The 17,001-nt window shown below is 40.0% G+C and overlaps 2 protein-coding genes across 4 annotated transcripts in view; one reads left to right on the top strand and one right to left on the bottom strand.

Annotated features, from left to right (window-relative positions):
- VWA2 (von Willebrand factor A domain containing 2) overlaps positions 1-12,330 on the top strand; it is a 131,005-nt gene extending 118,675 nt beyond the window's left edge. The window contains exon 15 of the mRNA XM_027851688.1: positions 12,119-12,330. Coding sequence (XP_027707489.1) covers positions 12,119-12,162 — 44 coding nt within the window. The 3' untranslated portion in view covers positions 12,163-12,330. The remainder of the gene's footprint in view (positions 1-12,118) is intronic.
- AFAP1L2 (actin filament associated protein 1 like 2) overlaps positions 1-17,001 on the bottom strand; it is a 138,973-nt gene that overhangs the window by 67,418 nt on the left and 54,554 nt on the right. The gene's annotated exons all lie outside the window — the stretch shown is intronic.

Raw genomic sequence — 17,001 nt, 5'->3', positions numbered from 1 at the left:
AGCCAGGAGACTAGGTTCTAGTTGTGACATTTTCAATCTGTGATTTTAGGAGGAGAATCTTCCTATCTCTCTGTGCCTCAGTTTCCTAATAATAATAATTTGTTTGAGACAGGATTTGTACTCAGTTCTGACCAAGTCTGGTTCTCTAGCCATGACATCATCTAGGCGTAAATTAAGAGGCTCAATAATATGGTCCATTCTAGCTCTTAACATTCTCTGATTCTACATTTGGGCCTGGTTTGGTAATATGAAGGATACGGCAAGAGAGTTCTTCAACCTGTTCCGCTTTGAATTACAAACTACCCCAAAGACCCTCTTGTAAGATAGAAAGAACTGCTAGTCTAGTCCAGACCACTAGGTGGCATATAATTGCAGGAAAATCAATGAAAAATAAACACCTAACAGGTTCTGTGAACAGCTCTGTGAAGCTGTTGCATTAGAACTCAGAAATCTTGGAATGTTAAGAGTTGGAAGCAACTTAGAGATTGCCCAGAGGGCAATCCCCTGCCCCCAAATACACACATTTTACAAATAAGGAAATGGGGCTCCTTTGAACTCATGGTATTTAATATGATTTCTTTTCTTCTTAATTTATACAGCTAAATACTAACACATGAAATTTCAAAACCTTCCTTCTTCAGAAAGCCTGAATGAATGCAGCCCAATGCTTGTATGGATGAATCATTCTCATCCTTAAAGTAAAACACAACCACTTTTTCATCACCTGGAAGATATTTTTCCACTACTGCATTCATTATATCAGAGACAGACCATAGCAGGATTTTCTGAATTTAATGGACAAGAATTAATTTTTGGCCAGAACTCAGACTAGATGGTAGGGAGAAATTGGTACTTTTATTCAGGGAAAAGGATAGACAATGAAGTCTCACAGTAATTGACAGCTTCTATGAGCATCTTTCTTGGGCATTTTTATAAGTAATCAATAAGAGGCAGAATGGTTCTAGGGTAGAGATGACACTAAGTTATGCTAGGGCATCATGCCAACCTACTGGGGATAAACCATGAGTATGCCAGGCACGAGTATGTTACTAATTATGTATTTCATTCACTACTGACAAAATATATTATATATTTATATACACATGATGTCCCCAAAAATCTTAGTGCAGTTAGCTTAGAACTTCATTAAGAATTTTGAGACCAAAGAATGTTAACTTTTTTAATGTCTCCACTGCCTTGATCATTTTAGTTGCTATTAAAGTTTTAAAACCTCAATAAGACTTCTGGGACACTCTGTATATTATTTGTTCACAGACATTTTTCATGTATCTCTATGTCAGGTACTAAGTTAAACAATATGATCCTCAGAGCCTTGGGAGAAAGGCAAATCAGGTATCAGCAAAGTGAAATTAATGAAACATTTAATAAGCATTTATTATGGGGAAAGCACTATGCTGGGGATACAGATAGAAAAGTATGACTGTCCCTGCTCTCAAAGAATTCACATTCTAATGGGGGAGTCTACACATACAGAAGGTTTTTGCTACAAGCCAGATGGAAAAATCCCATGGCTCTTAAGTTGCAGTAGCAAAGCAGATGTTAATTCTTCCTTAATGTAATTTTTACTGATAAAATGATACCACTTCCTGATGCAGGACCACTTGACAGTGCACTATGGACTTTAGGGCAAGAACTTTCTTTTCTGGCTTTTTAGTAACTATGACTGTAGCCCCTCTACGAACAGTAGCCTGGCTGCATATCCTAAAGGGCTGCTTCCCAGAGTGATGGCTATGGCCACTGGACTGGAAAGGCTTTGTCCAAAGTCCCACTGGCTTATTAGCATCAGAGCACTGACTCAGTCTCAGTTCTTATGGTTCCAGGGCCAATCTTTGTTCTAATAGACCACTCTATAGAGTATGGCCTAGGGTAAGAGACTATACAAATACACAGAAATGTGGGCAAAAATAAATAAATCCAATGTAATGCCTTGATGAAAAAACAACCTTAATTATACTTATAGGATGCTAATTTCCAACTACTAGTTATAAGGCAGTGTGATAGAGCAGAAAGAGCACTGGATTTGCAATTAAAAGACTCAGGTTCAAAACCCCACCTCTGTCATTAACTACCTGTGTGACATTGGGCAATTTATTTAAGCTCTTTGGGCCTCAGTTTCTTCCTACGTAAAATGAGGGGTTTGACTTGATAGTCTCTAAGGTCCCTTCCAACTCCAAATCTACAATCTTGTGATGTTAGTTAATACCAAAGAAAAAACATCAGGAAATCACTGTAGGCTATTCCTTGGACTACTTCAACCAAAAAGTTATTCACAATAGCCCATCGCTAGGAAGTGTGTATACATAGGCTGCATGGCAGTAGTGGGTAGAAAACCAACTTTGGAGTCATGAAGATCTGGGTTTGAGTTCTACCTCTGACACATACTGGCTGTTGACCTTGGGTAAGTCATTTAACTCCTCAGTGTCCTAGGCAACCCTCTAAACCTACATTTGATAGATGAGTTGCTGATCTACAGTTGGCAGATGGGGTTTCCACATAAGAAGTTACGTGTCCTCCTACCTCCTCCCTCATGAAATCCTAAGTTCAAAACAAAGAACAAAACTCAAAGCCATGCCATCCCAGCCATAGATTGTCATTCCACTTCAAGAAAGATATGTCGGAACTAGAGAAATTCCACAAAAGGGCAAATAAAATGACCAAGGCAGTGGAGACCAAAAAAGTTAGCATTTTTCAGTATGGAAAGATGATAAATAAATTGATAAAAATTTGTCTAAATTGTGATAAAAAGTGGTATAAAAAATAATCATGAAGCATATGTGCATGGGGTCTTTTAAATACTTGCTAGAATATGAAATCAAGAGAATACTTTTGAAGCTTGAAAAAAGGGGGTGGGGCACCATCTGTTTTGGGGGAACAGCTGAGGGCCTTCAGTACTGAGTAGAGTAGTATGAACTTTGCTTGGCAGATCAGAGGCAGTGCTATGCCCCAAGACCCAGCTCAGGTGCTACAATTGCCATACGGCCTTCCCTCATTGCCTCTCTTTCTTCCTCCTCAGATGAAAGTGATTTCTTCCTTTTCCAATTTCTTTAAAGCATGAAGTTTACCATCCTCTTCCCCCTTATCACATTCTATCCTGTTCATACTTATTTGTGTACATGCCATAGCCCCTCCTCTCCACCTATTTGCTTGTAAGCTCACGGCTGGAGCCATGTCATTTTTCATCTTGACAACCCCAGTGCCTAGCACAAGGTCTTTGGCACAGTAAATGCTTAATAACAGTTTGTTGAATTGAACTGCAAATCATAGCCTATTATAGTGAGGAACATACTACGTGTCATTTAAATGGCTGCTCTCCATGTCCCTTTCACAATGATGGGGAAAATGAGGGACAAATTACCAGCTATTGCCTAGGTATCCCAAGGAAAAGTAAAGCATAAATGTATGATTCATTTGGCAAGATACAGAAAGCAGGCTTTTCTTAACGCCGCATTAAAATCAGTAAGTTCTGGTTCTGGCTGAGTAATTCATGGAAGTAAAACTGCCAGATCAACCCAATTACCACCACAATAGGAAAAACACCTCCCAGGAGCTTGCAAAGGGGCTAGCTTCAGGAGATCCAGAATTCAAACATGAACCTCCTATTGACAAGGTCAGTATCAGTGAACAATCTTCTAGAGTTAATTTGTGAAGAATGGTTTTAATCTCTAACTACCCTCCCTGACCCCTTCCTGGAACTCCTTGCTCCAAGATAAGGCATTTCATTCTCTTCTGATGCATCTCATAAACTCATAGAATGTTACAGTTGGATAAGACCTTAAAGGTCATCTAATCCAGTAGTTCTCAACATTTTCCAGTTCCTATACTCACTGACCTTCAGGAAACCTTTCTATACCTCTTATTCAATATGAAAGGAAATTAAAGTCTAAAGTTCACATAGCATATGCATGTGAAAATAGATTCAGTAATTTAAAAAAAAAATAACTATTAGCAAATATTCCATCCATTTCTTCTTGATGAGCTTCTCACACTTCATGGGTTCCCATCTATGGTCCAAGTCATAAACACCTTATATAATACAATTCCCTCCTCAGATAATACAATTGTCTCCTCAATTTATAGAAAACTGAGGTTCCACTGGTTTGAGCATTCAGGCTCTCTCTTTGATTCTATGTTCTGTACTTCTGAATTTGCTATAGTAAGTGGCTCTCTTGCCAGAATTGGCATTTCTATTGAAAAGGAAGGCAGCCTAGGGTATAATGTGAAGATCAGTTTAATACCTCTTTCTTTTATATGTCTCTCATCCACCTCTCTAGCAGTTTTTCTCTTCACTTTGCCTATGCTTCAATCCTGTCAGTGGAATACATAAATAATTATTTTCTGTCCTCTATTGGTGAAGTTTATTCATTCATATTTATTAAGTACCTATAGAGAGCTGAGCCCTGTTGTTAATAAGGAAAAAGACCTTTAAATGCCCCACTGATCACCACACCTCAGGAGCTAGGCAGGACCTGTATCCAATAAGGGTCAAAATAAGGTACACTCTTGGAAAAAAAAAAAACAAAACAAAACTCTTCATATTTACAGATCAATGAAGGTTTTGCAACTCATAGGATTAGAGTGTTGTTTGGGAACACTCTGAGGTTAAGTGACCTGCCCAAGATCACACAGTCAGCATGTGTCAGAACTGGGAACTCAACCAAGGTCTCTTTGGCTCCAAGGCTGGTTCTCTATCCACTATGCTTAGATGGTTCTCAGGCCATGTTTTATAGTTTTATAGTATATTTACAGTTCACAGAAACTAGAGCATCAGGGCTCCTTTTAAGACTGTCTCCTCATGCATCTCATTAAAGGAAGAAATCAGCATCCTTTCCTGACCCAAAAAGGAATGCCTCCATGGCCTGTTTCTATTCAGAAGTCTCTTTGATCTTGGTGGGATAGTTTGCTTCTGAACTTGATACCTGCAAAAATAAACTCTCCCTGAAATGAATATCTCCATTCATTCCAGTAGGGTGGAAGGGTTGGGGGGAGGAAACACAGGAACGTGGGAACAGAGGAGGGGAAGAGGAATTTGTATGTTTCAATAAGAAAGCAGAGATAAAGAGAGAAAATGTGAACAACAACAAATTTGGACTCAGGGTGTTTATGAGAAGAAGCTAACTGGTCTTCAGTATGAATATGAAGGGAAAAACAACTCACCCTGGAAAGGCTGGGATGATATACAGAGACATATCAGCTGTCAGCTGGCATTATCTTTCTCTTGTTCTCTCTCTCTCTTTCTCTCTCTCTCTCTCTCTCTCTCTCTAGTAAACAAAAAGGGCTAAATTCTATCTCTGAGCTATCAGAGTTCAGAGAATTTACTTCTATCAGTTCAAACCAAGGGGAAGAATTTCCTTCAAAGGGGCCCAGAGTGAACTGTGAAAAATGTGGGGCAGCGGGATTGATGATGACCCTTATTATTTCAAGAGCAGAGTAGATGTGAAGGGCACCAAATGCAAAGCAAGGAAAAGAACAAGTGGGTAATCCTGGACAGAGAAAGGAATGCAGAGCCAGTGGCTGTCTCTTCTCCGTCCTTCAAGATCAGGGGAGCACTGCCACTTGTTCCCATTTAAAAAAAATATTCATTTCAAAGTCTTTAACTTTTATTTAAATCTTTTCAAGCCCTGTAACTGACCAAAGTCTATTAGGAGCATCAATTCAGCATCAGTCCAAGAAGTAAAATGGCCTTGTTCAGACAGAACTAGAGATTAAACCCAAACAATAAGCACCCATTTCAAAGATGCCTTTATAACAATCTAAGTTAACATTAATTCGGTTTTGTTTTGTGATGCTACTAAGAAAGTGCTTATCACAGTGCCTGGCACATAGTAGGCACTTAATAAATGTTTACTGAATTGAATTGAATATACCCAAGTATTTACAGTATACTTAGGATGGAGAAGCATTCAAGAGAAATATGAAAGATTTACTGTCTAGAGAAGCTGGCAATCTTGGAGAGAAGACCAACACATGTGGAATAATTACTGGATAAAATAATAAAGTATATGAGTCACTCCTGAGGGGTTATAGCAGAGTGGAAAGAGCTATGGACTGGGAGTAAGGAGACCTGAGTCTTATTGCACAATTCGCCACCATTTATTTTACATAAGTAATACCCGGCAGAGGCAGGATTTGAACCCTGGTCCCAGTTCCAAAGGCAGTATACAACACTCACTTCCTAAAAGGAGTGGGGGTGGGCAGGAGTAAATAGCATAAGATTCCCCTTTTTGTATATGAGGAGACTAAGGTATAGAAAGGGTAATTAGACTTCCTCATAATTATACAACTAGTATGTCTACAAGCTGGAAATGGAACCTAGGTTTCTCTTGAGTTCAATCTCCGGATTGCTTCCATTACTGCAGACTGATCTACCTCTAACATTCTATATATAGTGCCAAAATTATGTGGGGTACTCTAGACCCCACCTAGATCCTAGGTGCCAAATTTGCTGCCAAAAGGCCCCCAGAGACCCACCAGCAAACTCCCCAGGTCTTCACAGAGAAGGTGGGGCTCAAATGAGGTCTTGAGAGAAAGGCAAGTTTTGAAAGGATGGATATTTGAGAACTTTTTATGGGTCAAAAACACTCAAGGAGCTGAAGAGCAGCTTGACACTGTGAAAAGGCTTTGGACACAAAGGACCCATATTCAAACCCTGCTTCTGTCCCTTCCTATGTGACCTTGGGCAAGTCACACTCTTGGGATCTCAAGTTACCTTATTTGTAAAATGAGGTCCCCTCTAGATTTTTAAGATGAGGTTCCCTTGGGGATCCCTCCTAGATTAAGGTCTGTGACCTAAGCCTGATGGGATAAAACTAGGTAAAATATTACTATTACTACTACTACTACTACTACTACTACTAATAATAATAATACAAATGGAGAGAAAACAGGAAAATTCCCCCTCGATTTGAATTCAATTAGACTGAGTACACTAATGGGAAGGTTTCTCTCTCCTGAAGACCAGATTATAGCAAAGATGGGAGTCAGAGCCTACCAAATCCTCTCAAGCTTTTAAGATTTTCCTATTCCTTCTTACACACATTGTATTTTTATACAAACAAAAACTGAAACGGTTTCTTTTCCCCTTGAATTGACCAGCACATTCCTGAGACTGTAACTTCCTAAAAGCTGCCTTTTCCAGTAACCCTACCTAATTAATTCCTGCAAAACAACCAGCTGCCCATGTGATACTAAGCACAGAAGCCAGCAACTGGGAGGTTGCTAGGAAGACCTTTTCTTCTCTTGGGTTGGAACTCAGACACTTGATGACACATGAGTAGCTCCACACACGACCTCTTGGCAACATACACTGATGGTCTCCACAAAGGAGAAGGGAAACCTTCCAAGGACACATCTGTAGTCTGGTCACTGCAAGGATGACCGTGTAAGACCAAAACAGCTGACTAGGCAGATTCTCACGATTTAGGGGCAAATAGGAGGAAATTAGGACAGCATTGAGTCCACAGAAAGTCATTCTTCCTCACTGGGCTTCCTGAAGTTCTGATTTACCAGGCCAAGGGATAGTAGAGGTCAGCCTCAGAACTCAGTTCACAAAGTCACTAAATAATGACACCTGCTAGTAATTAAAAGGGTCTTCTGTACTCTTCTTTCCTTTCAGCTTTGCCCTTGATTGAAGGTCAAGAAATTAATGCTTTTCTGACAGCAGGCAACTCCAAGTTATGCTATGTTCATGCTTCCCTGCTTTGAAAAGCTTGTTTCTCATATGAAACAGAGAAAAGGCTCATTTGGTACAAACACAAACCACTCTCTCCTCCCATTACCCCTTTCCCTCCAGTTTTCATTTGAGTATTGATTTATTAGTCCATAGAAATTAACCCAATAATTTCTGGGTCATATGAGATCTATTACAATCACTACCTAGGTCTCAACCAACTTTCAAGGACAACTTCTGTCTCAGCAAGTAGACTTGAATCCTAACCTCAAGCCTTGAATCCTATCCTCAAGCCTGAGTTTGACAGAGCTAGTAAGGCAAGACAGATCTGAAGATATGAGCTGTATTTCTTACAAACATAGTAACTTCTATAGATCATCTTGATCTATAGAGCCATTTGGAATAGCAGAAGAAGTGACAAATCTGGAGTCACAGAACCTGGGTTCAAATTCTAACTGCTACTTACTTTGTAACCTTGGGCAAGTTACTTAACCTCTCTGGGCCTCATCTGTAAAATGAGGAGGCTGGAATAATAATTTGAGATCTCTCCCAGTTCTACATTTATGGCCCTATAACTTTAATTTCTCAATTGGGGGCAGTTAGCTGGTGCAGTAGAGCTATAGGCCTAGAGTCAAGAAGCTCAAACCTTGCTGCAGACACTCAGTAGCTATGTACCTCTGGCCAAGTCATTTAACTGCTGCCCACCTCAGTTTTCTCATCTGTAAAATGGAGATAGTAATAACACTTACCTTTCAGGGTTGTGATAAGGCTAAAATGACCTATTATTTGTAAAGTATTTCGTAAAACTTGAATCACTATAAATATGCCAGGTATGAGCTAGCATTAATTATTATTAATTTCCTCCTAAAACAACTGCCCCATATGTAAATACTTTAAAAAAAAAACCTCAAATTTCTCTGGTGTGATATTGTGGTGCAATGAATAAAGCACTGGATTTGGAGTCAAAGAACGTCAGTTCAAATCCCAGCTCTCCTACATACTACCCATGTGACTCTGGGGAAATCACTTCACCTGGCTAGTCTTCAGTTTGCTCATCTATAAAATGAGGACATTAGACTACATGTTCCCTAAGGAGAACATCTTTTCCTAGCTCCTTCTCTATGAGCCCATCAATCCCTCCACACAGATGGCAACTTCTCTAGAATTTAGTGCTTAAGATACAGACAAAAAAATTCCACATCCTTTAGATAATCTAGAGTTTAGCTCTAGATCTAATCTGGTCAGACGACTGAGATACAATCCATCACCAAGCCCACACTCAAAAACCTCTTCATATTGGTGGGATCTATCAGAGCTTATACAGCCAGGTATCAATCAGTGCAAAACACTTTATCCCACGGAGTGGCCTCTTGAATCCTAATTTGCAGTATTCGAAGTTTTAATTATATCAGTTAAGGCAATTGGTTCTAACCTAGTAGAAACATGCAGTGCAAATTCAAAGAATGTGACTACTTAATGGGGATTCATTATTTGTACTAATCTGCACTGGAGTAGCCTTTGAGAACTCAGTGGCAACTCCATGACATGATTAAGCATTAGAAGAGGATGTCCTTAGACTGTCCCCTAAGAGAGAAAATGCTAGATTCACTCAGTTATCAGGGAACACTAAGCTTTACTAATTAAAACTAGAAGTCTTCTCCCTTCTTTTTCACTGAACCAAATCTTACCCATCATGGGGCCCCCCAGTGACTGTAAGATTCAGTTTCCTCTTCTGTAAAAAGAGAATTCTTACAGTATTTACAATATAGGATTATGGTGGGATTAAGTATTTTACAAATCTTAAAGTGGTTGCAGAGTTTTGGTAAGTTGTTACCCTTCCTTCAGGGATTAGGCTCCAATCCCATCTCTGTGAACTCTTACCCGATGCGATTTCTCCTTCCTTAAACTCCCAAAGCACTTGTGTATTCTATTCACTTGACATTTATTATACATTTATTTATATTTGTATTATTTATTAAGGTTTAATGTATGTGTATATTCTCTCTCCAACTACATAGTAAACTCCTTGCTCAATTTTTTACTGACTGGTCCTTATCAGTCTCTAGCAAAAAATAAATAATAAAGCCTCAGAAACAACAGTCATCAAGGGGAAGGTTGGAAGTCTCCCACATCCCTGTGGTCCTTCTTTCTCCAACCAGGCCATAATGAGCTCAGACATGGTGGGCCATTCCTTAGCAGAACATGTCTGTATCACTGAATGGCTATATGTAGAGAGGTCTTTCACATTTCCTTTCTCCCCCACATTCTTTCTTTTTCATTGCTTTTCCTCATCTTCCAGTGGAAGGGTTGGGGTAATAATTATGTTGTTCATTCTGGAAACTGAAGGCCCTTGTGAGTGCTTTCCATCACTGCTCTGTTAAAGTTCAGAGTTCTCTGGTCAGGGCTGACAGCTCGTCAATAAGATTCTTGTTTAAAACTTCCAAAGCCCACGCAAATCTGGTTCAGTTCAACTGTTCAATTCATTGGCTGTGGCCATTAAGAAGCTTTGTCTCTTCAGCTGGCCTCCTCCCCCAGGTTTTCTCATCTTGAGGTAATCTTGCTTTTTGGTCACTGGGTTCACACCCTTAAACTTCTTCTCATCACACCAAAAAAATTATTCTTCAACTGTTTCCCTGCTGTTTTACACACATATTTATATTTATTCAGCTGCATTTTCTGGAGGCCCACAATAGAGCATGATTTCCTTCCAATATTAAAATAGTTAGATTTATACATTTCTTATACTCACATTTTGTCTCCCTTCCTTTCTCTCTCTTCCCCTCCTCCTCCCCCTCTTTTTCTCTCTCTCTCTCTTCCCATATTTCTCTCTCCCTCTTCCCATATTTCTCTCTCTTTTCCTCTCTCCCTCTCTCCTTCCTTCTCTTTCTTTCCTATTCTCCTTCTTTTTCTCTCTTCCTCTCCCTCTCTCCCCTTCTTGCTCTTTGTTCCCTCCTCTCTAACACACACACATACACCCCTCCTGGCCTAGGTAGTTTTGCCCGCCCCTCTGTAGACAATCTGGTGGCACCCCAATCCCAAGCCTTGCCATATTAATGCCAAACATAGTGCAGTTTCTCAATTGGCAAAGCCCACCAGAGCTCAGAACTCTTGAGCTCAAGGGATGTGACAGACTCAACCTGGGATTTTAGATGTTCATCACAATACAGGTGAGGAAACTGAAGTCCAGAGGGACTAAGGGCCTTGTTCAAGGTCACCAAAGTGTCAAGGCACTTTGCTAGGTGCTGTCTTATAGGACTTATAATACATTACATTATGATACAACCACATCTGGTAGTTATTGGCACCCTCATCTTTTCTCACCCTACTAGACCAAGCCAATTGTTATACAGACGTAGGAGTACTGAGTTTGGAGCCAGAAGACCTAGGTTTGAGTGCTGGCTATGCTATTTATCAACAGTATGATTTGGGTTGTCCCATCACCTTCCTGAGCTTCAGAAATGAGGACTAGATGACTTCTATGCTACTTTTCTCACTCTAAATCCTATGACCTAATGATGTAGATGATGAAGTCAGTGACTTTTGTTTTGTGTTGTCTGTTGATTGAATAAAAGAAAGACATTTCCCAAGAGCTAGCTCTGCCTATATATGTGGGTATACTTTATTGATGACTCCAAGTACTATGATTCAGGATACTTGAGAAAAGGTTTGTTTTCAGAAAGTTTCTATACTCCATCAAAGAGGACGCCACCTGGCAAATGACTACTTAGCCGAAGGAGTGAAATACTTTCCAAGTGACAAAATAGCCCTCAACAACTTGGGACCAAGGGAGCTTCTGTGCAGGCATGACAAGCCCCAGGATACTCTGTCCTCTCCCCCTCAGTTCTGTTATCATTCTTCAAACTCACGTTTAGTGTTGGCATTCATGGACACTCTGCTTTAAGTAAAACTAATATATAAACATCCAGGTTCACACACATTCAAAAACAATAAATAAATATTAGTTTTTCTGAAGGATTCTTCACTTTACAGAAAGATTTACAAATCATTCCTTTAAAGAAAGCCTGTTTCCACCATTTCCTATAACATGTGACAAGGGATTGACCAATGAGAGCCCAGTTTTATGAGCATGTACAGCATACTCTGATGCAATTCCCTAAGCTGATTTCGGAATACCCAGGTATTCTATCACTGTTTTCTGCCCCTGTATCACATAGTTAAGAAAAAGGCCTCTCTGGTGGCTGGTCTATAACTGAGAATGCAAAGAAAAGACACTCATGGGGCAACTCTGTGTCTCTCTTTCCTGGTGGTGAAGGAGGCAAGGGACTGCTGTAAGCCTGTGGCAGGGAGAGTTGTAGTAGTGGCAGTGGCAGTGGCCTCTGTTGCCAGCTGCACATCTTGCCACTCAGGCTGACACAAGGCTATGAACATGGCACCCTTATTTGCCTCTTTATGTTTTTTTTCTGTTTTTAGGTGAAGTATTGAAGGAAGGAATGAATTGGGCTGTGACATTGTAAGCTTCAAAAGATCAGGAGAGTCACCTGGCAGCCAAACCAGGTGAAATACCTACAAGGCCCAGAGAAGCAACCTGCTCAACCTCGACCACAAGTGCATTGACTGAGACACTACGTCCTGCTTCAGCAAGTGATCGACTCCTTCCATTGGCCATTCTTCATTTGGAAGGGAACTTGATTGACTAAGCAAAATGCTTTGTAGCCACCACTTTAAGTTTCAATTCACTCTCTGTAGAGACTGAAGTGAGAAAGAAAAGTATGCTCCTAGTTCAGAGGGGTATGTTTGTACTTCTGTTCTTGCCATATCTTCTCAGGAAATATCTTTTAAAAAGTTAATTGATATTAATTGGGTAAATGATACTGGGACACTAATCACTAGGTCAATCAGTGATATGAGAGAGATACTAACTATAACTGGTTATTGATACTGAGAACATACAAGAATGGGGACAAGGAACATCAGAATGACAACTCAACTCCTCAAGAATATCCCCTAGAATACTGAAGAGAAGATGTAGCTAGTCTTGCTCTGGGTAAACCTGATTCATCAGTGCAAGTTGGAACAAAGATAAGTCTACGTATAGATGACCTGTCAGGAATATGCCCCAATGCATTAAATGAGCATTTAATGAATGCACACACACACATACCTATGTGTTTATACATATATGTTGGTTTTAAACACACACACACACACACACATACAACTATAAAGTCTACTTGTACTTGCCCTAGTTTATTCCACTAGACTCCCTTCCACCTCATAGAATCTCTTCCTTCCTTCGATACTCACTCAAACATCACCTTCTACATGAATCCCTTCCCAATTCCCCCTACTGTTCATGTCCCTCTCCCAAATCACCTTGGACTTAACTATTTTTTACTTTTTCTTTTCATATTTATTCTGCATGTACACATATCCTTGTTGTCTTTCCCATTAGAATGTAAGATCCTCGCAAAAGACATTGTTTCATGCCTTTTCTATTTGTATTCCCAGAACCTAGCTTTGTGTGTGGTACATATAAGGTACTGAATAAATGCTCATTGATTGATTTCATATGTTTCTCTTCAATGTTAAGCATCTAAAGGGCAGGGAATACATCTTCTGTAGTTATATGTAGCTCTAGACTCATTTGTGTGTGGGACAGCTAACTTCACTGTATTCCATGACCCTTCACCCCTTCCACAGCTAAGAAAAGTATATGAATGACTCATTTGGATACATCAACGTTAGCACAAAAATAATTCAAAAGCATATCTGCCAGGAGAATACATAAAAGGAGAGTAGGGGATGGGGCGGGGGGGACCAAAACAGTTGTCTTTGTGGGGATCAGATTCTAGCATTTCCCTCACTCCTTAAAAACGTCCCCAAACTGTCCTGTTAAATTTCAGAACCAAAAAGTTATAGATGCATGAGTTATCTAATCCAGCTAATCCATCACCCTCAATTTACAGGTGAGGAAAGTGAGGTCCAAGTGATTTACCCAAGGTAACACAGCTAATAAGTGGCAGAGCTAGTATTTGACCTCAGGTCCATGGACTCCAAGGTCAGCCTGCTTTTCAGCCTGTACTATGATGTCTCCCTATCAACCTATCTTACCAGACATTCCACAATCTTAGGATGCTTGGAACTCAAAGTGGAAGGGCGCTGGGATAGAAGGACACTGCAAACAGACATGCCTTGCAAGGATCAAGCACTGCTTGCAGCCTGATCCAGACAAAGGCTTTCTTCGGGTCCTGGAAGGAGCTTTGTTTGCCCACAACAGCATTAGAAAATTCTTTAAATGGAATCCCTCAGAAGAGTAGCTTCATTCATAGTCAGCTGAGGCCCACTATTCTTGTGGGAGGTGCAAAGGTCTAGCCTGGTTGCTCTTTACATGGCAAATCACACAAATGGCACAAACAACTTCAGTCTTAATACAAGAGGATGCTAGGGTCACTAGAGTTCATATTTCCAGCTTCAGAAATACTGCAACAGGCCGATATGACTTCAGTAACAGAATGGATAGGCTGTCTGGTTCTGGTTAACTTAGTATTCAGATTTAAGAATTTGAGAATCACATTAAGAAATGTGACAAACAAAAGGACCAGGTGAGGCGATGTCATGTGCCATCATAAACATTTTCATATATTTCCTTTTCAGCCAAAGGAATGATAATACCACAGAACCAACAATATGGCACGGACAAGTTATTTAGTCCAGCTCCCAGGCAGTTTCCCAGACAGATATCCAAGAAAGGGACAATTATCTTTTCATATGAAGTTCTGTGATAATGGTTTTGGCCTCTATTGCCAAGAAACTGTTTCTTACAGCAAACCTAAATTTCTCCTGCTCTATGGAACTCACTCCCCTGACCCCAACCTTCCTGCAAGTTGGATATAGAGAACCTTTCATATGTTTGATGAGGGTTGGTTTTAAAAAAAATCTACTTCTAATTCCCATCACCTTTAGATTCAAAAGTGAGAGGAAAAGTTCCTGTTTGTAAAGGCCCATGAACCCCTCTAGAAAATAACTGTTAAAAAAGGTTAATAATAACGACTGAAATGTAATGGCTGAGAGGCTTGCCAAGGTACTATTTTTACAGAGAGATATTGTCACAAACTGTCTCTTCTTGCTCCAGAAAACAGTTTTGAGGGAAACAGAGAGTAGAAATTTACTGAGGTATCAGAGCGGTTTCTCCCTCTACCACCAAATGGACTCAAGGTTTTAAAATACATATAAATAAACCAGGTTTATGATTTGAGGAGCTGCCATGAGTTCACCAGACTGCAATTTCCAATGTTAGGGTCATTCCTTTGGACGGTATTGTCTCTACAAGGACACTGTCAATTAGGAAATATCCAAAGTCACTAATAATCTGAGGAATGAAAATGTAAACAACTCTAAAACATCCCTTTATGCCCAACAAACTGGCAAAGATGGCAAAGAATAGAAAAATTAAATTTTGGCAGGGCTGTCATAAAAGAAGCATACTAATTCAGTGCTGGTAGAGTTTGAATTGACTCAATCATTCTGGAAAGCAATAATGAACTGAGTAACAAAAGTTACAAATTGTTCATCCCCTTTGATTTAGCAATCCCACTGCCATGCTCCACCAATAGAGATCTCATTATCTAGCCAAATAGTTTATCCTTCTTTTTGGATTGATTTAATTATGAGAAGTTTCTGTCCTCCACCCTTAACCCGCCCCCAGCATCCTAAAGCATGAATATGACTCCCTATAACTCCCATACATAGATTCTAATTCTATTCTCTAAGGCCCAGAATGAGTCTAATCCCCATTTCATATGAAAGGAATTACTAAATTAAATTAAGTAGTAGGAAGTAGGACCTTGAAGGAATTAAGGAAGGGACAGATAAGTTATCAGTTAGGCTGATAGTGACTAAAATGACAGACTGAGTCAGGGGGACTTAAGCTAGAATCATGCCTCAGACACCTACCAGTTATCACTGGGCAAATCACTTAACTAGCCTCAGTTTCCTCATCTGTAAAGTGGGGATGAGAATAGCACCTATGAGCAGCACCTAGGGAGCACCAGGCCTGGAGTCTGGAAGACCCGAGTTTAAATCCAGCCTCAGACACTTATTAGCTGTGAGACCCTGAGCAAGTCACTTAACCCTGGTTTGCCTCAGTTTTCTCATCTGTAAAATGATCTGAGAAGGAAATGGCAAACCACTCCAGTATCTTTACCAAGATGACCCCAAATGGGGACACCAAGAGTCAGACACGACTGAAATGAACAATAAAAATAGCACCTATCTTTCAGGGTTGTTCTGAGAATCAAACAAGATAATACAAGCAAAGCACGGTGCAAACCATAAAGTACTACATAAATGCTAGCTGCTATTTTGTTGTGGGCTGAGTCTGTAAAAGTCACAGAGTATGGACTGAATGTTTGGTAGAACAGTGTACTCTTTGGGGTGCCATAGGGGAGAGAGGGATGACAAAGGTAAAGTGCCTAGATCCTATTAGCAGACATACCCTGGTGAGTATGCTAAAAGCCAAAGGGCTGTACTAGATAAGCAAAATAGTATTCTCTGACACTGGACTTCAAAAAGAAAAAATTAATTAGCACCATGTGGATCATGAACTCCAATGCTGATATCTTTTGACACAGCTGAGTTCTCCAAAAAAAAGCTGAAGTCACAGGAAGGATGAAAGAATTCGAGGTTGGAAACTACAACATCTAAGCTTAGGGAATAAAACAGATGTTAAGAATATTTACACCCTTAAGTCTCTTTTTCCAAACCATCTAGTTCAAGAGGATCGAATTGAGAGGATGACAAAACTAATTACATGGGGGGGGGGGAGCAGATTTTGAGGTTAATGGAACCTAGAGGAAAGATATTCATCTGTAATAGTCCTTGAAATCTTGGAGACACTGGAGAAATAAAAACTCTTTAGAGCAAAGGAGTAATTTGAATAAAAGATGAAGGCAAAAGGGAGTCTTGTATAGATTTTTGCAGCCTTCCTTCCCAGCTAATTAAGGAGAGGGACTGATAACCTGGGGACAGGTGGAAATGCCCCTAACTTTTAAATGCCTTTGTATGGACATCACCAACCCAATGTCCATCTCTAGGAAAACTGGGTAGGAGTTGTGAAGAAGGTTGAGATAAGCAGTGGATTTTGCAGAAATCTCAACCTTTAGGTGCTAAAGAGGAATCAAAATTTATAAACTCATGAAATGTCAAACAAAAACCTCCCCTTTTAGAGATAAATAATGTCAGCCCTCCCTGACAGGCAACCATTTCATCTTCGTTGCTCATACACCTGGCCCAACCACATATGGCTTAGCAGGGTCAAGTACTGAGGTAGAACTAGAACCCAAAAGTTTAAGTTC

Source organism: Vombatus ursinus, unplaced genomic scaffold, assembly GCF_900497805.2.
Source record: "Vombatus ursinus unplaced genomic scaffold, bare-nosed wombat genome assembly UNPS02009205.1, whole genome shotgun sequence".
In the NCBI taxonomy this organism is placed as follows: Eukaryota; Metazoa; Chordata; class Mammalia; order Diprotodontia; family Vombatidae; genus Vombatus; species Vombatus ursinus.
Note: the sequence above shows the minus strand (reverse complement) of the source record. Positions and strands in the feature narration are given on the sequence as shown.